Source organism: Harpia harpyja, chromosome 2, assembly GCF_026419915.1.
Source record: "Harpia harpyja isolate bHarHar1 chromosome 2, bHarHar1 primary haplotype, whole genome shotgun sequence".
Lineage (NCBI taxonomy): Eukaryota > Metazoa > Chordata > Aves > Accipitriformes > Accipitridae > Harpia > Harpia harpyja.
Window position 1 is genome coordinate 65443360 of NC_068941.1, and position 25200 is coordinate 65468559.

The 25200-nt window shown below is 37.1% G+C and overlaps 1 protein-coding gene across 3 annotated transcripts in view; it reads left to right on the plus strand.

Annotated features, from left to right (window-relative positions):
* The first annotated feature begins 15552 nt into the window (after positions 1–15552).
* Positions 15553–25200, plus strand: part of ARAP2 (ArfGAP with RhoGAP domain, ankyrin repeat and PH domain 2) — a 132682-nt gene continuing 123034 nt past the window's right edge. For all 3 annotated transcript variants that reach the window (XM_052780283.1, XM_052780284.1, XM_052780285.1), the window contains exons 1-2: positions 15553–16591; positions 24399–24469. In XM_052780283.1, coding sequence (XP_052636243.1) covers positions 15684–16591; positions 24399–24469 — 979 coding nt within the window. In that variant the 5' untranslated portion in view covers positions 15553–15683. The remainder of the gene's footprint in view (positions 16592–24398; positions 24470–25200) is intronic.

Below are 25200 nucleotides of genomic sequence, written 5' to 3' on the forward strand. Positions count from 1 at the left end.
CAGCTTTTATTACAAAATCCAGAGCAGAAGAAAAAAAGACACACACACACACATACACACACACACAAAAAAAAGAAACACAAAGAAAACCATTTCTGGGATATTGTATCAGAAGAAACTCACAGATTTGGCCACTGTGGATCCCCAGCCTCACTGGAAATCCCTGCCTAAAATACAGTCTTTAACTGAGAAAGTATCAGGTGCATAGATGACGACACCAGCTATCATGTTTACTATTACGTATGGACACCAGCTCATTAGTCTTACAATAACAGGCTGACAGGAAAAGAGACATGGGTGTCCTGCAACCCAATTGCCAAAATAGGGCCCTATGCCTGGGAAGGTAATATAATATACAGGGAAAAAATGAAATTGATTAAGAGACAACATGTAAGAAAAAAGTTGAAAAACAATTGTGATAGATGTAGAATTGTTACTAGATTGTATCTTTTCCAGTCTTGGGTTGTTTTCTATTTATTTATTTTGTGTGAAAGAACTACTAACAAAAGAGCTGTGCGCTCATCCTCAGAGCTTAGTTCTCCATTGAATTTCACCTTTCTGAAGAACAATCCTACAGCAAAAATACATCAGCAAAAAAACAAAGTGGAAAATTGGCTCTGTGCTCGGTTTTGTTTTGAAACAATTCCTATCCCTGGGTTACTTTTACTTTTAACTATATTCTCTAACTATTCAAAGAGTCCTTAAAAAAGACAGCTTTCACATTCATATTAAATAGTGGCCTTGGATGTAGGAGGAACAAAATACCAAATTTAGAAAAACAGGGATCAAAGTATATGTTTAAATTGTTAAATTTTAGCAGATGTACATGTTCTTTTCAGAATACCTTAACACCGTTGCATAGTTGATAACAAAGGAAGTGGACTTTGTTCTGCTAGGAAAAGAGATTAGATTGTATGATGCAGACCCAGTAAGTTCTATCTTTATACCTGTGTATAATGCAAAGTTCAGTGTGTGACAATAAATGCATTTTTTGGCATTTATTGATCTATTAATATTTGAAAATGTGTAATGGTTTTTCTTACTCTCTGGTATTCTAAGGCCCAAGTGAGAAAACAATAATAGTGTATGAAAAACAAAGTGCTATAGATGTACCCTGTCATAGAAATAACATTATATGCTCATATGAATGGTTCATCTAGCGCTATAACATAGTGACCAGTGCTGGATGTTTTGAAGATAGTCATAATCCCCTTGAAATACATAATTATGAAATGACATGGTTAGAAAAGGTGTATCACTCCTAGTGTAGTAACAGTACTTGACATTAAGCCATCTTAACCATGAATCAGTGTGCATGAGCCTCACATTAGGAAAGGCAAAGCTCCAGAGTATAGGAGGGAATAAAGTCTGAGCCTGTGCTAAACCCTGGTGTAGGGCCACCTATGTACCTATATTCACTTAAATGGAGCATGGTGGTGTTGGCCTGAATTTGCCCTTATATTAGCTTCTGTGGAGGTTTCAGGCAACCAATATTGAGAAAACAAGCCATGCTCAGCTGTGCTGGGCTAGAGCTAACACACAGAACATGGGATCAGTGTGCTAACTGTGTTTTTCTCATTTCTAAGCCTGATCTATGCCAAACTGCATAGGTACAGCCTTTGGTTAACTTTGTGATCTGGGGAGGGGGAAAGCAGCTTATATTCTTTATATGTTCTCTTCTAGTTTAATTGTTGATAACTATTTGTAAGTAGTCTGAATAATATTCCATGGGAACAAATAATCATCTATGTACTGATCAAAGACAAAGAGATTGCAGACTAGGACATTATGAGTCCTCATCTTTGGAATGGCAAGAGGAACTTCTAGCCCATTTAATCTGTCCTTTACTACTTGAGCACAAACCTACAAAATATAGCAAGAATGTAGGGGAAGATAAAATTATCAATATATACTCTCAAATCCATACACCATATTATCCTATATACATTCTTCTACAGGAGATGACTTAGCTGAAAATCTACTCTGCCTGAAATCCAGTTTGAACTGTAATACACATTTCCTATACCTCCCTTTTGTGAAAGAAATAATACAAACCACTTTTACTGATGCTTCTCTTACAATGGACAATTCCTTGCAGGCACAAGAGAAGTGAGCTTTGATGACAGATATGAACAAAAAGTGGCCTTTCCCTAGCCAATGAAATACCCTAATCAGTTTTCATTACATTTTTTTCATGCTCATTTAGACCATTGGTGCACCGTAGAAATGGCAATGAATGGTTTTAGTGCATTAATTTAAACTAGAATTTCCTTTATTTTTAAATTTATTTCCTTTTAATTTTGTTCTGTATGCAAGAACTATAAAGGCCTCCAGGATTCTGAACATTCATGAACAAGCGGTAAGTTTTGTATTGCAGTAGCTGAGCAGAGTATGTAATTTGAAGTCCGTAGCACTGTGCATAAAGCAAAAAGATTTAGTCAAGGTTTTGGTCTTGCATAGGTTTTTTTTCTTTGTGCATACAAAATTGAATTATCTTGAATTAAGCCTTTGTGTGATACATTGGCCTTCCAATTATTTTGTAAGGAAAGGACAAGAATACCACAGTGTCTCTGAAAGGTCAGAAGCTTGATTAACTGTTTACCTGGAGAAGATCATAATTTCCACAGCCTCTCTGCTGTTTTGTCTCATTTTATAAGATTAAGTAATAACTTACTTAATTATAACCTTTGGGAAAAACTAATTCTTGGAACAGAAATGCCTTTTGATGTGATCAGCAATAGTATTTTGTAGTTGTTAAGCATAATTGATGTTGGTTTAATGTTAGTGTTTAATTACATAAGAAAAAAGTGCAGGCTTAGATAGAACTTTATTCTATCCAATATTGAAGTGACACTTATTTAATTGCAATTTTAATTAAATTTTAGAAAGGGAGAGGCTGTAGAAACATGACATGAAAGTGATGTTTTCACTTGATGGTATTTCTTTTCCTAATGACAAAGTCCTAATCTCAGTTATACTGCTGTTCTCAATAACAGAGTTAAAACTTCATTGCTCTTAAGAGATACCCTTGGCACAAAACAATCCTTGAAGGAAGTATGAAATTTTCTCAGTAGAAGAAGGTGAAAAAGATAGCGAGAACTATAACTAGCTGGATATAGAATGGTGTGGTATGACCAATTTCAACAGAGCTTGTAACATAAGCCAAATATTTGAATAAGATTTCTTAAATGGCAATCTAATTCAAAATTGTAGGCAGAATACTTATGCCATCCTTTGTTTACCTAAAATAACTAAGGTTACTGGTACTTCCAGTACCACCTGGTACTCCCCAGGTGGCTTGTCTGCTTTTAACTTTTCTTTTAGCATTTTACGTTTGAGGCTGTTTCTCAATTTATTATTTAGAAAAGAGATTGAAAACTAAGGAAACTGTATGTGAAATGGGATATATGTGGTAAAACTTCAAAGACTTGATACTTCTCAGCTTCTAACTTAACCTAGTAACTTCACAAGAAATCATTCATGGACAGATGGGGTATATTCATTATGAGTTTCCTGTTAAAGTGTTATTTGTATATACAGTAAGCCTCCAGTTTAGTCGCTTTAATAGCATCAGAATCCTGAGGAGTGAGCCAATTATCATGAATTGCTTTTTTTGGTTGGGCAGAAAGCAATGAGGAAAACAGAAAAACAGAAGGGAGATAATGTGTTTCACCAGACCTAAATAATAGTGTGAAACTATATTGAATGATATACAATCTTAACTGTGGTCGTACTTTGGAAATTTTTTCCTCTAAAAATAGTTCTGTGACATCTATTATGTTTCATTACTTTCCATACCAAATTTGCTCAAGCAACAAGTAAAATGAAAGAGGGAAGGAGGTATCTGAGATGGTGACCTTTAAAAGTAATAGCACCTTTAAATGTGTCATATGTGGTTTCTGTAGAAATTGGCAAGCAAGCCAATGCTGTGTGGATAAAACCTTAATGATGTGTGATTCATTACAATTCAATGAACTGTGCAAAAGATGAATATGGGAAAAATTTAGCACTTTGATGTGCAGGAAAGTTCCTCAGAGGGATTTATTTTCAAATAAGTTTAAGAATGCTCCATTAAACTTCTCAAAGATGACAGGAAGTTACGCCAAGGTAACTAGGTCCCCTAAATGAGAGCAATAGCAAAGAAATTAAAAGGAACTTACCACATGCTTTGAAGCTGTATTGGTATTCAAAAACAACTTGAAAACCTTTAAATATAAATGAGAGACAGAAGTGCTGGGATAAGGTCCCACACTGAACACAGGTACTCTGAAAAGAAAGTATTGAAGACACCCCTCTCGATTTTCTAGTGACAGATTTCTTGGAGAAACCCTAAGCAGCAGCTAGAATGAGAGATTGATGCCAGGTATTTTTTAATTATTTTTTTTTTCTTGTTTAAGTGCCTTTCATTTGAAGCAAGAGCTTAACCCCCCTGTCTTGCTAGAGTAAATTTGCTGTTTTCATTTCTAGGCATGTGAACTCAGGTGAATCTTATACGTAGGACTTGCTTTTACGTCCCCATAAGCAATGAATTCAAATAAAGCAGCACTGCAGACAAAATTATCAGGTTGTCTGCAGATTGAAACGCGTATCAATGTATATGAAAGTGGGGGATCACCAGCCCATAGGGCTGTATGAACAGGGTCGGGTGCTGGCTCAAGACAGGACATGGAACGGGTTAGTCCAGGGAAGTACTGTACTGTGTGCAAAAGGCAGTAGATAGACCCTACTTAATTTCCAGAAACCTTACGTTGTCCCAGGGATGTATTTTGAATAGCCATCTTTACAGACTCTGATTGAGAGTGAGGTCAAGTTCCACTTTTCTGACTCACCCATGACCACTAAACGAGAGGTGCTTTTAGAGCAAATGTTACTATTGGTTTTAAAGTGTTTTTATTCTCAGAAGGAGTATTTCAGTTAATCTGAAAAACTTTTGCCTATAGAGGATTTTGCATGTGCAGTTGAGTGCAATACACAATACATAAGCCAGAAAATTCACTCTGATTTAACTGTCACCAGAATTGGTAAGGGAAAGAAAAAAAATCGGTATATTGTAAAAGTAATCAGTAAACAGTATATCACCCTGTTACACCAGCTTTATGTCATTTGTTTCAAAAGTCATATATCAATATCAAAATAGCTTAAAGAGACTACCTCATGAGTCCATCAGTACCTTTAAGAAAACAGAGACTGCATTAAGGTCAAACATGTAACCATTAAAGGAAATAAGATGACAAAAGCCACAAACGTTATGTTGTCATACCTGTAAAGAAGAACATTAACTACTTTATAAAGTGATAGTCTAAAAAATACAAATCCATCATATGGTACAGGGAACTATCTTATGATGCTTCTTGGAAATCAGACAGGCTATGATACAATTACATTAAAATATTGGGTATGGGTCAAAGTGGCTTACAGATCTGAGTAAAAACGTAGGTTGGTGTCAAGTGAGACATGCAAAAGTAACTGAGGTATAATGCACTGAGTAACTGGCTGAGAGGAATCCCAGGGTCACATAAACAGTTGACAGCAAATGCAAAACCTGAACCTGGTATCTCAACTTTTGTGCTTATTCTTAACTACAGCCCTATCATTTTTCTGAAGCTTTGCAGCATTTTTGTCTTACCGAGTGAAATATGTTACCTCATGCTAGAACTCTGCTTGTGAAAATTGTAATGCATGATTTAATTTCCAAGGTTAGTTTTCCTGATATTTTACTAACAATAATATCGGCGCTATACTATAACAGTAGTGAAGCTCAAATCATAAAAGGCCTAGATACTCACCTGCTCGTTGTTTGAGATGTAGCTAACGTTTCATTTTTTATAATGCTTCACAAGCTCCAAAACCAAAATACATTTAACCTTCTCAACACCTTGAGGAGACTGGTGGATGAATTTTATTACTTCTGTTTTACAGAAGAGCAAATGAGACTGAAAAGATTGCAGAAGACCAAGTTTAGAACTTGCTACCTAGCTTGGACTGTGTTCAATGGGAATATGTGCTATTTTTACAGCAGAGAGAGAAATAATCTCATTACAAGTCACAAATAAACTCAGTTCTTCTGTGTATTTTTAGATAGCTGAAAAACTTGGTGTAAATATCAGAGCTACTTGTAGGCCATCCATAAAGGAAGGAGTAGCAGTTGTTTCCCCCAGTTTATCTTATCACTTTGCTGTTTGTGCAGCTAGTTTTGGAGCTCTTAAATACAATAAATATGCAGCAAGTAGAACTGATCCATAGTTTTAAAGACATACACATCCAAAAATTACAATATTTGAAAATTGGAAAATGGCCGACTAGTTTGAATCGGTTACATTACTAGCTTACTGAACAATAAAAAATGTGGCAAACATCTACTTCGACTTATGACAAACCACATGGATAGAGTGTGGAAATCTGGGGTAGATTCATATTCTAAGGATCAGTTCCTGTACAGTTTAGATAATATTATTCAATCTTCAGTTGAACACAGACTTACATGGTTATTCTTGTGGACTGATAATATTAAAAATTATCAGGCCAATACCATTACTGGAAAACAAGGTTATTTTAAAGGTTTTTGTAACCATAAATCTGAGCTGGAAGGCAATCTTAGCATGTTCACTATGAATGACTTTCTTGTATGGTCAAATGTATTTTAGGACACAAAAAGCCCTAATGTCTTTCAGAGGATATAGCAAAAGTCTTGCAACTTTTTTTATAATTTATTTCTAAACTGAAATTTTATCTTCACTTACTAAAAAAACTTTACCTACCTAACATTTTTTCATGATAGTAATACAGAAACTCCAGGGAAGAGGGAATTCTCAGATAATAAAATCTCTGCAGTTTTCAAGCCTGTCAGCAGATTTTCAAAACTCAGCAATATCAACAAGCCATAGAATAGTAGCGTGCCTTATGTCATATCTGAATTACATCAGAATTAGTAAGATGCAATTTCCTTTTAGATTTTTGTAAGGGTTTTTTTTACCATGCTGGTAGAAAGCTGCCATTCCATGTTCTGACAGAGAACTAACTATGTGCTGTAGATAAATCAGACACCTGAGAGCTTCTTTGAATCTGATAAATTACACTATTTCTAACAAAGAGTAAAACAGCATATAGGTTTACCTGATACTGATAATGTCATTTAGACATACACAAAAAGACAAGAAAAACCCCTAAACCCCCAAACACAACATGGCTTAAAATGAACTTGTGTCTACTGCAGTTTCTTTGGACATAACGCAAACAGAAGTATATAAACACAACTGAGTAGGTGTTTCAGACATTTAGCGCTTATTTCTCTCATTCCTTGCCCCCTCCCCCCCAAAAAAACCCTCCCAACCCTAGAAACAAAAAATAGATCTTGTGGTCTCGTGTTGTGGTCAAGAAAAATAGGTAAGTATAATTCTGGTTGAGGCACAGTGTGTCAGGGTGCAGTGTCACATTATGCTCTGAGGGGAGATGCTACTACTGCACAAGTGTAAATGTGCTGAAGCCAATCTCTTGTTCCATGTGAGACTGACATCTCTTTTAAAGACAAACACTGAAGGGACTGTTATCTGTAGTCTCTGCTGCTGGCCCACTTGCATGGGCAGATCACATGGGTTGGTCTCCTGGAAGAGAAAGAAAGGTGGACTTTATAGAAGGACTTAGGAATTTCTTGACAGAGAAGAGAGAAGAGCTCAAGGGTATTAATCAATGACCATACCTTAAGACTTGGAGGAAAAAGAAGTTCAGCCCAGCATAAACTGCTAACTAATTGGGGTTTTGCATGGTAGGGTAAACCTTACAAAGGGGGCAGGTCTTTTGTTGTTTACAAGACCTGAATCTTTCAAATATTTTAAGTTACTGTGGTTGAAATTCCCTTTCTAAGTCAGCATTCTTACTGTTCTGAAAGGAAGCTAGGCTTAGCTGGAAATCTTAGGCAAATCTGTGATCGGATGACTCTGAGTCATTAGGTTACAATCCAGAAAGGCTATGACCAAAAAGGGTGTTAGTATACTTACCTGAATCACATCTGTGCACTAAGTTGGTTCAGAAACATATGGGTCCCTTTGCAAGTAATTGGGAATGAACTAAGCCAGATGCAGCAAAAGCATTAATAAAAAGTCAAGCAAGAACATAATGAATTTCTTTAGGTTATCTAAAAAGGCAAACCCAAAAGTTTGCACTGGAGTGGGACTTTCTTGCCACAAGATTGGCTTGCACAATGCAAGTTTAGGAGGTAAAATTAACCACATTTTTTTGGTACACTGGTATTTAGGCATCTAATAATTAGGAGTTGCAGCAGGATATTCAGAAGTGCTTGGGCACTGGTGGAATTGGTTCTGTAATGCTGACCTTCAAACTTCTAATTGTTTTGACTGGAAGCTGGAGAGTGAAAAAGTTGTTTACATTCAAAATTGTGATCCTGAAACCTCATTTTATTACTACCATGGCACCAACAGTTTTTAACAGCCTTACTATTAGTAAGTCTATTTAGTAAGGCTGTATTTAGCATGTAGCAAGCAGTCTTTGAAGCAGGAAAAAGAACCCAGGTTTACTTGCTCCTAAATGAACACTTTAATTACTGGCCTCTGTTTCTCAATAAAATCTTTGCTTCTTTTCTGCTTCAACCGAGTGGCAGGCCTCAGATTTCAGCTACAACAGTGTGAGCCTCCTGGTCCGTTCTTGGATTTGATCAGAAAAAATCAGAACTGATACATCAAGAGGAAGATGCATATGTGCACCGATGGAGTGTATGAAGGTACTTTTCAGTCTCGTTTTGTGTAACAGAAAGCTAGTTTCAGCTGGGTGACAGTAATTCACAGATGTAGGCGAGTTCCTAGAAGTGGGGAAGTTATGTGCATTACTGAAAGCTTAGTGATTTGATTGATCGATTTATTTATTTAAAGCAAGTGGTCACGCAACAGCTGTGCCACGACTGTAAGGCAATACTGCTTCCTCGCACCTGCAGCGCCCGCCCTGAGCGTGGCTCCGTGTGCTGCCGGAGGTGATGGCGGGAAGAAGCCCTTTGCTCGCTGGCCGGGCTGCCGGCTGCCTCGTAGGGAGGGAGCCCCGACGCCACCCCAGCCCCGGCTGCGGGCCGCGGGCGCCTGTGAAGCGATGGGCTGGGGCAGCAAGCGCTCCCAGAGCCGAAGCCCGCGGCTGCGAGCGGGCTTCCTCCTGACTCCTCAGGAAATATGCTGCCCGGCGAGCACGCCCTGAGCGCCCGCCCCGGCGGCCCGGGCGGGGAGCGGCAGGCGCTCCCCGCCCGCGCCTAGGTGCGGCCGCCTTCTGCGGGAGCGCAGGAGGGAGGGAAGGAGGGAGGGAGCGAGCGAGCGAGCTCCGCGCCGCGGGCGCGGCTTGCGGCTTGCCGGGGAGCAGCGCGGGGGTGGGGTGTGGGGGCAGGAAGGAAGGAAGGAAGGAAAGAAAGAGAAAGCAAGCAAGAAAGCGAGCGAGCGGAGAGCCGGAGAGAGAAAAGAAAGCTGAAGCGATCTAAAGTCCTGCTCTTCCTTACCTCTGCCCCCTTCCCCCGCTGCTTTTTGCCAGAGGTAAGCCAGCCTCGGCGGGCTGCGGAGTTTGCGAGGTGGAGGGCAAGGACTGCCCGCCTGCTGCCCTGTGCGCGGCGGCCTGCGCCCCGGGCCGGGCCGGGCCGGGTCGGGCAGGGCCCCTGGCGGCACGGAGCTTCTCCGTGGGCCGCTGCTGGGATGCTGGAGGTCCCGGTCCCGGTCCTGGTCCCGGTCCCGCCGGCGGCACCGCCGCGGCCGGCGAAAACCGCCCTGCCGGAGAGCAGCTTTGAAGTTGCCGGCGAGTTCAGGGGCGAGGCCGAGTGGTTCGGTACAGGGCATGCCTCAGATAAGTGTCAGATACCGAAGTTGGAATCTGACAAGAAATAGCTTGTAGGCAGGTAGAAAATAAGGCGTGTATTTATCTTTTTTCCTCCTGTTTTCTTTTTAGCTTATATTATTTTAACGGTCTGTATGTAAATGTCATACTAAGGAGCAGTGCTTTACTCTTGCGTGTTTATTTACTCTATGAGTTGTTTTTGTGAAGTTAGACACAAACAGACTTCTTGTTAGCTGCCAGTATATTTCTGGAAATTTTATCAGAAAACACATGAAGTTCATCTTGAGAAAGTCAAAGAGCCACTAGGAAGTCCTAGACGGAAAAGACAAAGTGAATGAGACAGCACCCGAGTGTTGGCACAGCAACTTGCTAAAGTGTACTCAACCAATTCCACCTTTAGCTTGCTTATTCCTGCCATGCAGCTCCTAACTCTGGAGACTCTGCAAGTTGTTCCACTGGAATTTCTCGCGGTATGAGGTTTGACTCCAAGATAGCGAAGGTGGCTGAACTTTTCTCTGAAAGAGAACTGTTCTGAAATAAAAAAAAACAGAGAAACATTTTGACAGAGGATGTGATTAAAGGTATTTCGTAATTACCCCTACGTTGAACTACACTTAGTAACTTCCTTGCATTTGGAAGGGGAACAGTTCTATCAGAATTGTTGCAATCGGTTATCTTGCTCTGGGTTGACCCAAATGTTAATGAATTAAGTAACCACTTTACAAAGGTCTTTTGAGATTTTTTTTTTCTTTTTTTTTTTTTTTTTGAGCATGCAGTCAGTACACAGATTGCATTATGTAAATTTTTTGAAAGATCTTTAATGATCTACAGCGTTTTCTAGGCCTGTTAATCTTGTCAGTTTGTATGCAGTTAAGTACAATGGGAAGAAGATTAAATTCACTACTGGCAGATTTCATTCTGCACCGTGGTAAGTCCTGTTGTACTGTTTTTTTGTTTTGTTTTGGGTTTTTTACCTCTTAGTTTGGATCTTAATCTAGTAGTGGTTTAGCAGAAGCTGGGAGCAAGCCTGAACTTGCTGGTATTTGTTGAACTGATTGCTTAAAGTGTGATTATCTTGCCATGCACTTCTAAAGGTTTGACGCTTTCTTCAGGCTAATAGCTGTAGTGATCTTAAAAAGGAAAAAAGTCTCACTTGAGCGTTTCTATATTCAGCTATGTCTTACTGCTTGCGCATTTCATTATTAAAAGTTGGATTGCTTGCTTGCTTCAACATAGGTTTGTCTATCTTCCAATCAATGTTGTCCTGAAGACTTTTCAACTTGAAAATCATAGAATGGAAGAATCATAGAATCAACTGATACAGTTTTTCAGAATGTTAGATGCAGGTACTTATCCTCCATGTGAGGAAAGGTCCTGAAAGTTACGTATGTTTTTCTGTGCCAGTGTTGTCATTTTTCGTTGGTTCTATTTCACTGTCACTTTTAGTAAAACAAAAAGAACTGTTATGCCACTCTGAGTTGTTGTACCTCCTTGTCTAAGCCCCTTCCATAAGATGTGAAAAGACAGAACGTGAAAATCAGTTTGAAAAGAAGTGTGAGAAACATCATCTTCTGTGAAAGAAACTTGGATGATCCCATATAAGGCTTGGGATATGCAACACAAATTGCAATTCGTGCCCTGCCAAAACATATTTTCTTGGAAAAAAAGCCCAGATGGTTTCCTTTGTATTGTTTTTTCCACGTAGCAATTTAGATGTTTTACCCTTATTTCTATAAAATTGAATGGTCAAGTGTCTTCCAAGAAGCTTGATTTTTGTATAAACGCTACAGCATTTTCCTGTTTTTAGTAACCATGTTGAATGATGACTTTTGTCTTAGTTACTCTATATTAGAGAATGAGATAGTACAGCAAGAATCAGTTTTATTTAAGCAAGGCCAAATTCCCCTTGGTTTTTTTTTTTCTTTTCTTTTTTTGATATTTATTTCTATCAAAAACTGTAGGAAAAATCTATTTTGCCTTGCTGCTGAGAGGAAAAGTTTTGTTTTGCAGGATGTATGCAACCATGTGCACTGATGTTGAAGACTATTGTTTACTGAAACTTGTTGTGGTACAAATATGGATGTGAAAATCAATGTATGCATATAAATGTGTATATATCATATATATATATGTACCACATACCTAATGCTGTACAAACATTCCTTAGGGTTTGTTATGACTTATTCGGCAATTAAAGCTATGGAGGAGATTAAATTCTTTTTTAATTGATATTAATTACATTGAAATAGATTAATATACTGGATAAGGTGGTCCTTGAGTTCTGCTTTTCTGTATGGTTCTTGAACTTAAGCCTTTAGTAAGGATAAAACATTGTAAGAAACCATTCAGTGTTTCTCTTCTAGCCTGCGATGCAAACATTCATGAGTGTGTGTAGATTTGTTTAGCTGTTTGTTACTTGAATCTTTGGCTGAGTAGTCAAACTAAAACAGGTGTCAGTATAACCCTTTGCTCAGACCCACAAAATAGGTGTGACTGTGAACTTACTGGCATCTAACCAGCTGTATAGCTAGGCCAGATCTATAACATGTTTTTGTAAATCTTGATGGATGCATTGACAGTTTCTATCCCAGCTGAAACCCGGACAGTATAGAAACAGAAAATGGCTTGGGCTTCAGCTTCTAGCAGTGTTGGCATTTTGTGGTCAAACTGCCTTCTCAGCAGGCAGTTTCTTCCTTTCTTGGTCTACTGCATGTTTCGTTTATAAAGTACACTGCAAATTTGGAAACAAAGTTTGTTCTGTGCTAGGTAATCCTCTGCATTGTTATGTGGTTTATACAGAGATGGGTTGGGATCCAAATAACTGATAATACATGGCTATTTGAGTTCTTGAAGTAACAACACTGGAGGTGTTCCAGAATAAGGTGTAGGCAAGTTACCGCATGTAGAACAAACAGTATTTAGATACTGAAAAGAGTGTGTGGGGGTATAAATATATGTGTGGGGGTATAAATATATATGTTTATATAAAAATATATATTTATTTATGAATATATAACTAAAAGCTACTTTCCTAAGTGTCTTTTTTGTTACTGCTGAAGGTGGAGGGATTGAGAAAATGATACTGTCTGAAAATAAATACTAACACCTCAGGGGAAAAAAATACCCAAACACCACCATGAAACCCAGAACTGCCAAGGAAGGTGGAAGTGGCTGAGAACCAATTGCAACTCCAACTTTAAAATGCTTAGACTGATATGCTAACCTTGTAGAGGTTTTATACACTTGAACATGTGGTGGTTGGTTTTTTTTTTTTTTTTTTTTTTTTTCCCCATTAATGGGTACATGAAAGACTATTCTCTGGCACAAACAGTGCCTGCCTGATGCTTTTTGCTCACTTTAGTAGTTTCTGTACTAATTATTTCTCATTCTATACTCAGAATATATATTCAACTTCTTAAGAGACTATGTATTTATATTTGTATTTTTCAGGGTTTAGAGATGGGTGGAGGCCATACTGTTGAATTTTATCTTTTGTGGCTAGAGGCTTACATGAAAAGCTTGAGGAAATGTTGATGTCTGAAATTTTTAAAGGAACGATGAGTGTTTAGATAAGTACGCAGGTTGGGAAAGGACGAAGTTAAATCTAAAAGCTGATTGTTAATCACTTTAGCTCAATGCAAGGCTCTTTGAATTTAAATGACTTGGGAATCTTTTAGTGAGGGTTAACTCCCTAACAAACTTCATCTCTCTTGAGAGGTTGGTATCTGATTGGCCTGTAGAGTTCTCGCTGTAAAAAGTTTTAATTGTATGAATTTCATATTCAGGATAATAAGACACTTCTCAGACTTGTGGACAGTGATCAAAGCTGATAAAAAATACTGCCCCCAAAATGAAGTTAAAGAGATTAGCAAGAATCCAAAGACGTATTTTAAATAATAGAACATTTATAGTAAGTGTGCTGCATTGATTTTTACATCTCCCAGAAAAATGTGGGTTTGTTAATCTTTTTTTCTTCTTATTATGTCACATTATATATATATGTATGGTGTAAGGATGAAGAGGTTTGGTTTTTACCTGATTTTGATTACCACTTTTTGCAAGTGTGGGAGTAATAGTTATTCACAAAATTTTGCAAGAAAAGACTTCTAGTGATAGAGTTAGTGATTTTATAATTTATTTCATAATCATAATAAAGTGCAATTGCCAATAGCAGTGATAACAGTTGTGCTCCATTCAGTACAGGATTTTAAACTTATATTTATTTGTATGTGGCTTTGGGGAATGAGGTGTGGTGTAAAGATTTATTTATGACTGCTTTTCTGAATAATAACTTAGTTATTCAAAAGACATTGGGGAAATCTTACAGGAAGAGGTTTTGCCCTTTATTGGAGGAATTGATACAGTACAAAAGTAGGCAATCTTTTAAGCTTCAATTCTAGATCATAAGTAGTGCCCTTTTTGTCAGGAAATACTTTGAAGAATAAGGTATCAATACCTACTACCATGGATATATTCTGGGCATATGATTTCTTTTCTTTCTAATTGCTACTTAAGTCTTACGCCATTCTACTGAAGCTGTTCTTTCTTTTCCAGGCTGCTTAAGGCTAGTACCTGCACGCCAGGACAACTGCTACAGTCAGCAGGTTTCCCTAAGGCCAATTTACTCTTTATACAGGAAGAGGGAGGTGAAAAAACCTGTTGACTGCTGTTGATCAGAAACCTTCTTTAAAGAAATGTGATTTCAGGCTGTCTCAAACACCTTCAGAATGGTAGGTTCTCCGTCCGCTTTGGATTCTGTAAATCGTGAATTTGGATATGGCCCATGAAAGAAGAACTCAGGTGGAATCTGGAGAGTGCAAGAGCTGAGTTGGAAAATACTGAGGCAAAACTGTCATGGGCACTTGAGATATCAAATGTCCCTAGCATGGAGGCCAGAACTTGCCTATGGGGTTATGCCTCTGCTACTGTTTGTAGCCAAGGGAAAAATGCTTCCTTGACAGAGTTGAAAAGCTAGTAGTTACCTGTTTCCCCTCGTGACAGTTCTTTGAAGGGCCTGATCTGCAAGATGTATCTTGATCACCTCCATAGCTTTCTGACTGTGGTTATTTAAACAGTTAAGGCGCTTTGCCCCTGCCCCCCCACATACTCAGAAGTGATTCTACCTTTGTAAAGTATTTTATTGGTTATGGTACTTGTTCAGTTGGATTCTGAATTGAAGAGGGCTTGAACCCGCAGTTCACATAGAATGTTCTAGCCAGTCATTTTTCCTTTTTCCCATTGAAAGTGTGTTTCTGTGCCAAAAAGAGTTTAAAGCTCAGAACATAAGGAAGTAGAAGCCCTATGCTGTAGTTAACTGGTGCTAGCGTGGGAATAGGAAAGCTTTGGGTGCCAGCTCTGGTCTTAGATCACTTTTTCTCCCTCTTATATCCAAGTACTGTGTAATAAGAGAGTGTGTATGTAGATAAGTGGTTCATCTCTTAGCTGTTCATTTTAATGTAACTACTAGGATTATATGTTTTCAGACTGTATTCCTTGTGCTAAGACTTTGATTTCTCTATTCTCTTTATACAGGCTGAGATAAAAGGACGGAAAGATAAAAGGATGGAGAGGTTATGCTGTTTACCCTCCTTGAAATTTTCATATATAAGCAATTTAAAAATGTTACTGTAGAAATCACAGGGAGCCTTTTGAAATTTTATCCAAGATTAATGTGAATTCAGCTGGGAATTTTTTTTTAATGCCCTTTTTCTTTTCCATAGGTTTGCAGTCTTTAAAAAAATCAGTTTGAACTGAAGAAACTCGAAGAAGTGTCTTGAAGAAACTGATATTCTCCATTGGTTGGGTGACACCAAATTTAGAGAGCTTTGTTGCTAGTGAATATGCACACATCCTGACTATATTTCTACATGACTGTGCGGGGCAGTATTCGGAATGAAGCTGCCATCATGTCATCCACAGGCAATGACACTGATATTGAAGAATTCTTGGTCAATATTAACTTGGGGCAGTATCTTCCTAACTTTAAAGAATATGGCTATAACATTGTGACAGATTGCGTGGGAATAAATAACAGCGTGCTTCAGCAAATGGGAGTGTTGCCTACAGGGCACCGCAGAAGGATTCTCAAGCAATTAGGCACCACTCTTTCAAAAATGCAAGGAAATTCTCTTTTCCGTGAAAATCTAAAATTCAAAGACTTGAAAGGTTTGGAAGAGAAGCAGTATTCGTCCTCGGATCAGGAGTCTCCAATAAGCAATTCCAGTGTAGATGAGACTAGCTTGATACCTGCAACATTGTCAGAACAGCTTCTTAATAAACCTTACATTGATAAAGAAAGGTTTGAACTTGCAGAGCAAAACTTATTGGAGGCAAATGATGATAGCTTTACAAATTTGGATTTTTCTAGTCTATACCAGAATTCAGACAGCATACTAAAAGCTGTCAATCCAAGTGGAAGTATTAAGATGAATACTCAGCCAGATACATCACTGGAAGAAGCTGCTGCATACCAAGCTGATGAGCACTTGGCTTGCTGTTTGGCATTTCATGATCCTCCTTCTTCATTTGCTCATTCATGTGAGACAAACTACAATGAAAACAAACATCTGATGTTCGCAGTTGAGGATGATTTATCTGATAGTGAGTCAAATTCTCCATTCTTTAAGTTTAAAGGAGAAATGATAGACAATGACTTATATTATTCTTATACGCAAAACTGCATGAAAGTATTTCCAAGAGCAAGCCGGTCTTTTATATTAAGGCATCGACCTGTACCAGAAATTCCTGAATCAAGTAAAGTTCAAGCTTCATCAAGGTAACTGCTGTTTCTTTCTGATGAAGAATCGCTATCATTGTAGAAATTAGGTTTGGGGTTTCTCACTGTTTTTTTATGTCATTTTTTTGTGGATTTTTTTAATATGTGCTGTAAATACACTGGATCTGGTATGAATGTTGCCAAATTAACTGAAGGAGGATTAAGGTTCAATACAAATTAAAAGTGCAAATGAGAGTATAAAAGGAAATTTTAGAATAGTGTTTCCTTATAAGCTCCCCAATCATCTCTGTGTCTACATATTTTCAAATAAAGGAATCTTTATTGCTTTAGATATAACCCTTGTTAAAAACAACTATATCAAGCATTTTTTAAACTTAATCTGTATGCTGTTAAGACAGGGAAGAATGAAAATGCACAAGTGTTACAAAACCAGGATTGAAAAGTAACAGAAAAAGCTGTTGAATCTATTCCAAACTAAAACGTTGCTAATGATATTAATTAGACCTTAGCTCTAGTGTTTCTGATGAAATCCTGATTCATCACAGGAAAATGGTGACAAAATGATGATTTCAACAAGGCTAAAAATTCACCCTTAATTATAAAAATCTTTTTTTATGATGAGACAACAATTACTGTGAAACACAAGTATTTGGGTTGTATCTACCTTTCAAGAGAAACTGTTCTTGGAAAATACAAGTTTATTATTTTATATATGTAACTTACAAGAAAGATCTAGGAAGTTTTATATACCTACACATATTAATGTAGTTTTATCTAAAAAGTGGGGCGAAATTTAGAAAATCCTTCTTGTCCGTTTTGTGCATTGTATGCTGTAGCCACCCTGTAAACAAAGCAGGATATATCTGATATGATTGCACGCATAGGCATAACAAGACGATTACATGAGACTCTTAAATCTTAGCCTTAAAGCACATAAAATTTATATGTAAATATAAATATGTACATTTTTGTTTTAAATTAGAATAGGATATTTTGTGGAGGAGGAAATTACGTTATACTGTGGGTCTAAAGCAAGGACTTTCTTCAGGATGGCTCTTAGATTAATTTCTAAACTGGTTGTAGTTTAACTGTTAACTCAGAGAATGAATGCAACCAGTTTGCTGCATTAGGTGTTGGCTTTTGCTGGTTTCTCACAATAACAAAACCTTAGCTTTTAATGATGCTTGTAGTATAAAAATATTTTTGAGGCATTCCAGCAGGAAAAAAGAAGTGGAAAAAGGGAAAGAAAAAAAAAAATTGGATGTGGCAGGTTTTCAGAATTATGGAATCTTTGTAAGGATAGTTCTGTGCATCATTGGTAAGGATAATATTGGATAGTGTCCAATAAAGTTTGGTACGATAAATTGCATAGGAGAGTTTGAATTTGTTTCAAAATATTCATGTGATGTGGGTGTGGGTTTTTCTGCCTTCAAAATGGTTGAGTTCATAATTTGAATCCACAAATTAGTGAGTAGCACTTATTGTCTTGAATTAGTATTAGTTGTAGCTTGTCTTGCAAAAATATGAAGGAATGTAGAGGAAAAGGTCTGATGTTAGAACTTAACTCCAGGCCTATCTTAATAAAAGTAATATTGTTTGAATGTTAAAAATAATAGGCACTGAATGTGCAGTTGATCACAATATTACAGTCTGTGTAAACCAAGAATATCTCCCCACAGATTAATTTGTGATATTTTTGGTTTCTAACTATAAGTGTCTGAAACAGAAGAAAAATTCATGCAAAGGCATATGCAAAGTTTTGTCGGTGTAGTCATATCCAAATCATTAGGTTGCACTTTTTTTAGTCAATTTTCTTTTTTTTTTTTTTCTTAAACCACTAGCTATCCCTGGAAGGGACATGTCTGAGAATGCTTTGTATTTATCTTGTCTTTTTCATCTGTGTATCTCAGCAGTTAGAAACATTATTGGTGAGTTTATACATGCCCTAAATGCAGTTTTCCCAGCATTTATAAGTTTCTTTTAGATTATCGAAAGAAGCCAATATTAAATGTTGTAATACAATTGTTTGATTGAACAGATGGAGAGGCAAAGATTCTTTGCAAAAATTAAGAGATTTTTGTGTGCCTTAAAAAATGTTTCATCAGTACCTTCTAAATCACCAAAAAATTGTGCTTATTTAAACTTAAGTATAAACATTTTTTGGTGGGGAGTAGCTTTACATTAACTTTTGTGGAGTGATTATCCCTACTTCATATAATAAAGCTATTCCTGCTGAGCTGAAATGGGAATTTCATCCTAAAAGATAACAATAACTAGCTACTAAAATAGTACTGTTAATGTCTTATGAGAAACAATCATCCAGTAGAGAGAATATGCTATATTTGTAGTCTTACCACCATTAGAAGTAAATCCTCCAAATCCCAATCTATTAGTGATTGATATGTGACTGTGTCACTAACTTCATTACCCACCATTTTAATTTGTGAGCTCCAGCTTTTCTTCATCTTTATGCTCCAGTTATAACAATAGGGAAGTCCTGAAGGACAAGTAGCAGTTTGTCTGAGGAAGATCAAAGCTAAACCAGAACTTCAAAACGGAACTTAAACTTCATAGAAACATTCTTGATAACCTTGCTGGTTATTTTTTTAGAGGCAAAGAATTAATACAGAACTCTAAAATGGCAGCTTGCAGCGTCTTTAACCTCAGGAAAGATAGTGTCTGTCTTACAGAATTGCATAGACAAACACTCTCAACTGACTTTTATTGATAGATGCTGGTTTCATCCTTATTACATTGTGTGAAGGCTTTACCATAGAGGCAGAGAAATCCTGCTGAAATCTGGGAAACACAACATTTCCTTCTAGTTGCTCATGGATATTAGTCATTAAATTTTTATGTAAGGAAATGCTTTTCTCATGGTCTCCTATGTGCCTTCTGGCACGAAAAGTTCATACAGTGGACCTCCTTGTGGCTGTGACCATGTCACTTTTTATTACTAATAATGTGCTTGCCTCTCCTGCAATTATATCTGTTTTCCCTGTGCCTCACTTGTGCTCCTGGCTTTTGCCTGTAACGAAAACATGCTGTCAGCTGGTAAGACACCATAGCGTTTTAGAAGTTGGAAATACTTTGGTTTTCTTTCTTCTTTGAAGTATATGTGGCATCACTGTAGTACTGAGGGGTGCAGAATTTAAAAAAAAAAAAAAAAAGGAACAATTACACAGTGTTCTTGATAGTGGGGTTATTGTGCAGTTTTTAGCAGAGTTTTTGGTTGATCAGTATTGGAAGTGATGTGTAGTTATGCTAGATTCTCATCAGCTAGACTTTTCCTTCTTACCATAACATTATGAGCTCTGTTGGTACAGAATTAGTAAAGGTCACTCAAAAGTTTAAAAGCACTGGAATTGTTAAGGGGATTGCAAATAATCTTATAATCTGCATCCAAAACATCTTTGTTAGACAAAGTTGTCACTCTTTCTGAGACCCTGCATCCTATATTTAAGTGAGAAGTCTTAAAATTTTAATAAGGTTCCCCAGTCATGTTGTGGAACAGAAGAAAGGGTTAAACACAGTGGATTGGAAGTTTCATAGTCTCTCTTGATACTTTTGGTTTAAGTGACTTCTTCCATACAGACATGAGTGAAAAATTGAGGCTTTTGTAAGACAGAATAGTGAAAGTAATGCAATGGATGGAGATAGCCACTGACATGCCTTTAGCACAAGGTTAAAGATAGTAAGTGTAGAGATAGTTTTAGAGGCTTTGGATCATGTCATTTAGCAGTCACTCTTAGGTGAAGTAGCTAGTGTTGCATCATTCAGAGCAGCAATTTGTTCAAAGAAAAAGCTTAAGAAGATTTATAACATGGTAGACCTGTTTGTTGTACAGAATGCTACACAGATAAAATTTCAGGCTGACGAACTCTATATACTTTTAGATCTTTTCATATCCCCCAACTTTGTTACTTGTTGTCCTGGTTTCAGCTGGGATAGAGTTAATTGTCTTCCTAGTAGCTGGTACAGTGCTATGTTTTGAGTTCAGTATGAGAAGAATGTTGATAACACACTGATGTTTTCAGTTGTTGCTCAGTAGTGTGTAGTCTAAAGTCAAGGATTTTTCAGCTTCTGATGCCCAGCCAGCAAGAAGGCTGGAGGGGCACAAGAAGTTGGGAGGGGACACAGCCAGGGCAGCTGACCCAAAGTGGCCAAAGGAATATTCCATACCATGTGACATCACATCTAGTATATAAACTGGGGGGAGTGGGGGCGGCGGGATTGCTGCTCAGGGACTAACTGGGCGTCGGCTGGCAGGTGATGAGCAATTGCACTGTGCATCATTTGTATATTCCAATCCTTTTATTATTACTGTTGTCATTTTATTAGTGTTATTATTATCATTATTAGTTTCTTCTTTTCTGTTCTATTAAACTGTTCTTATCTCAACCCACGAGTTTTACTTCTTTTCCCAATTTTCTCCCCCATCCCACTGGGCGGGGAGGGAGGTGAGTGAGCGGCTGCGTGGTGTTCAGTTGCTGGCTGGGGTTAAACCATGACACTTGTATTGTTCAGCAGTGGGTTTGCTCTGATTCTTTATTAAGAGAAAGAAGAAGAAATAGACCAAAAGTAGTTGTGGGAAACATGTTGTGTTTGGAGGAGAATGGAAATAAATAGATAATGGTGCTTGGCCTGAGCAGGCACTATTCATTTTCTGCAGCTGGCAGATCCTGTGGTTGAAACTTCTTGTTTGGTGCTGATATTCTTTAGACTCCATTTCTTAACATGTAAGTGGTCAAGATTGCTAATGAGACGCCCAAGCTGGGGCTACTGTTACTCTCTACTCTGTGTTCTGTCACACAAAGCAATTTTTTTAGGAAGGAGAAGCTGCTCCCTCTTGTTTCCTATGGTCAAGCCTCACCATTAATTTACCTCTGCAAGCAGTCTGTGAACCCCAAAGCTCTAACACAGTGTGCTGGAGTGCTTTTGATGTGTTTGCATTATGGGAGTGTTAGGTCTTGAGATAGAAAAGAAAACATTTGAAATGCAGAAAAGAAAATGCATTTGAAAACAAAAGCTTCATTCATTTAAAACACTCAGCAGATGAATGCCAGTAAAGGCTGAAGCACTGACAGCTTGCACTGACCTCTCTCCCTCACTTTATTTGCGAGGTGACAGGAGTATATTGAATAAAACAGCTCAGCTCAGCCCAGTGTGAAGCTCTCACCTTTCCAGTCTCTCAGCCTTCAGCAAGACTAGTTGCTGCCTCATCACACCCTTTCATCCTGTTTATGCATAAGGAAAGGGTGGTGGGGAAGACTATGCAGCCTGAGCCGCATCCGGTACCTCTTAATATATGAAAATGGTGGGTCTTAATCTCCACAGTTGTAACAAAGTGATAATTTAATTGATATTATTATTATATCTTTGTAAAATTGGCCCATTTTGTGATTGGCAGACTGCTTGCACTAACCTTCCTTTAAAGAGCAAAATAAAGATGATCATTCATCTGAAGAGGTATTAAATTTGGAAATGGTTAAGGGAAGCCATAGATTGGTGTAGTTATAAGTTGTTTGGTTTTTTTTTTTTTAATCTTATTTGCCCCCAAAGAAGTCTTCAGTATTTTTCTGTCTTTTAATCCAGGTATTCAATTTGTATAATAACTAGCTAACTATTCTATTGAGCATTGACAAATTATTATAATTTTATAGCTTGCACTGTATGTTGTTTGTTATACATAATCTTTCAAGCAGATATTCAAAGTAAACTTGTTTCATTCATTTTATATCTTGAGATAGTTTTTTACCTGACATAAGTTAGAACTTCTTTTTTTCCGAAAATGATAAAAAGGTTTTATTTTTGATTGCTGGAAAAAAAGGCTATAGTTTGCTTATTAGCAGATTTTCTTGCCGTGTATGCATACATGTGGGTACATAATTAAAAAAAAGAAATACACAAGTCCTGAAAAATATATGAATTAAAAAAATGCAGGTCTTTGTAAGCTGATTTGTTATTTTTCATTTCCTGGTGAATTTATCTTCATTCATTGCCATTACTATTACCCACTTTTAAATCCATCCACCCTGAAATTAAGCCAATGACTCACAGTTTTACCTAAGGAAGAAAACCATAATTTTAAAAGCTCTTTGAGTCAAAGCTGCATCTCTGTATCTCTAATTTATTTTAATCCTATTAATGCCCTTAAAAAAACCCAACCTAACAATAGAAAATCTGGTCTGTGTTGAAAAAGTTGGTTTTTGGTTTTTTTTGTTGTTGTTTTTTTTTGGTAAGCATACCAGGTTCTTTAAAATTAGGTTAGTACAAATGCATGAAGTTAGTTTGCTAATGTAGGTTCAGAAGATGTAACTGCATGAATTCTAGTAAAATATATGAAGAAACACAGACTTTAAAAGTACTTGCTGTGTATTTTTTGTAATTATAGCTTGGGGGAGTAAACAGTTATGTATGGGAGCTAGGCCATGATCCACCTTCACTGGCCAAACTCACCCTGTGTTTTCTAAAACCAGGATTTTACATAATATCTTTGAGGAACTTAATTGTTATAACCTGGATAACATTTGAAGTGTCAAGTAACTTCGTAAGGTGTGGCTTCTGTCTTGAATTTAATAATTTGTTTGTGGCAGATTTAGGCATGGGTTAAAAATGATACAAAACAGTGGTTCATAAATGTATGCCTTCTGTCATAAAGAAACATCAGCCTGTAATATGGAGTAATTCAATTTGGACTTCATGGGACAGTATTTCTAAAGGTTTGAATATAGCTGATCTTAAAAGAATAAAATTTCTCAATATGTCAAGTGGGGAAGTGGGGAAGCAAAAATTAGGAATATTGATATTTTTAGTAAAACATACTTGCCTTTGGCTTTGAAGGATGGAGGACCTGCAAACTGTTAGGAAAACTTCAAGGATCTTGTATGGCATTTATCAGTCACTGAATATTCTATAAGGATGCACGAGGATCTGCATCACTGTTATTTCAAGCAGAGAAAACGAAATTAAGAGGAAAAATTACTAATTATTCATGTTAACAGGAGAAATCAGAGCGTGGCTGAAAACAGCTCTAACACAGACTGCTAGAGTAGTGAAGATGGGTTAGAAATGTACGAATTCAGGCATATTTGTTCCTGTGTTGTTATTCTAAAGCTTCTGTCTCAGCCTGAAATATCAATAATAATAATTAAAAAAATGTGGTCTTTAGCAGCATGATGAGTGCCACTATACATGAAATTTCTGAAAAACTTAGGGGCCAGCACAACACCAGTAATAAAATAATTTTTCTGTTGTGTATGAGGATACATTCTTACCTATCTACAAAATGTGCAGTGGTAGTCACAGGCAGTTGCAATGCAATGTTGTTTATGTCTCAGATTTGAAAACTTTCTGGGAAAAAAATTCACCTGAGGAAATCAAAACTTTACAGCAATTTTTTTTAGCGGTTGAGAGCATGTTTTGTCTGGATTCCCATGCTCAGGCTCCCTTTGAGCTTAATGTTAAATTAGACTTTCACATCACATCCTTCTTTAAATATTGTCCTTGGTAATCAGTGTGAAGGAGAAGGAAAGGTAAAGGATGGGGGAGGAGTGGGTGATCTCCATGCTTCCCAGCAATCTAAATGTATCATAAAATCAATTCAAAACAAAACAAAAAAAGCAAATTCAGGATGTGGTCTAGGATTAGAGAAGTATTCAGTGTCATAAAGGGAGGAAAACACGTTGTTGGGTAACTTTTAAATTAAATCAGAAATTTTCCCAAGACTTCAAATTGACTATTCTGTATTTCTATAATGTTAATAGTTTAACTGCATAAGATGTTTTTGCTCCATTTCTGGGAAATTTCACTTAATGTTTTCATTTTGTGCTTTGTTTTGTTCAAGTTCCCTTCAGAAAAGAAGAAATGTGGATCTTGTAAATATTTCTTACACTGGGAGGCAAATTTCACAAAACAGTGAGTTAAGCACGCTGATATTTAATCTTGAATATTGAGGAAAAAGAAACCTCAGACCAGAAGTTGTCTAAAATGAGTATTGACTTGCTTATCTTAAGAAATACTGGGCGTCTGGAAGAATTGATGTATATAATAACAGAGCATTTAACCACTTCTGTGTTTTTCCTTAGTTTTTGTTTGTGAACTAATAAAATGAAAATTATAAAATCCAGTCTTTAAACCTCATTTATTTTAATATACTTATTAGACTCAGTATTTTGAGTTTCTAAGATTCGATCCAGATATTTTTAAGCAGAATTAGCTTTTTCTTAAAAGATGCAAGGAGCGTATTCCTGACTAATGCTGCTTAATTTGTTAAGTCAGTGCTCATAGCTCCAGGAAATAACAGGAAATTAATTGTATTAAATGGTTTACTGGAAGAGTCTATCGTCTTGTGCAGTCAGTTGTAAACAAAAGTTCTTTCATATTTTAGAGGTATGTCTTGTTTGAAGTTATGCATATTAATTTCAAGCAGATACTTGGTGGCAAAGTGAAGATTGTGCACAAATGAGTTTTTATGTGGGTTTTTTTTTTTTTTTTTTAAATCAGAATAAAGGACACTTTGGAGCTATTGCTCCTAAGAGGATGGAATAAAATGTTTTGTTTTTTTTAACTTGATGCAGGGTAGGAAAGAAGAAAATGCCTGTGTGCAAGTTATATCCAAATTATGTAGTAATAGCAGTGTCTGAGGC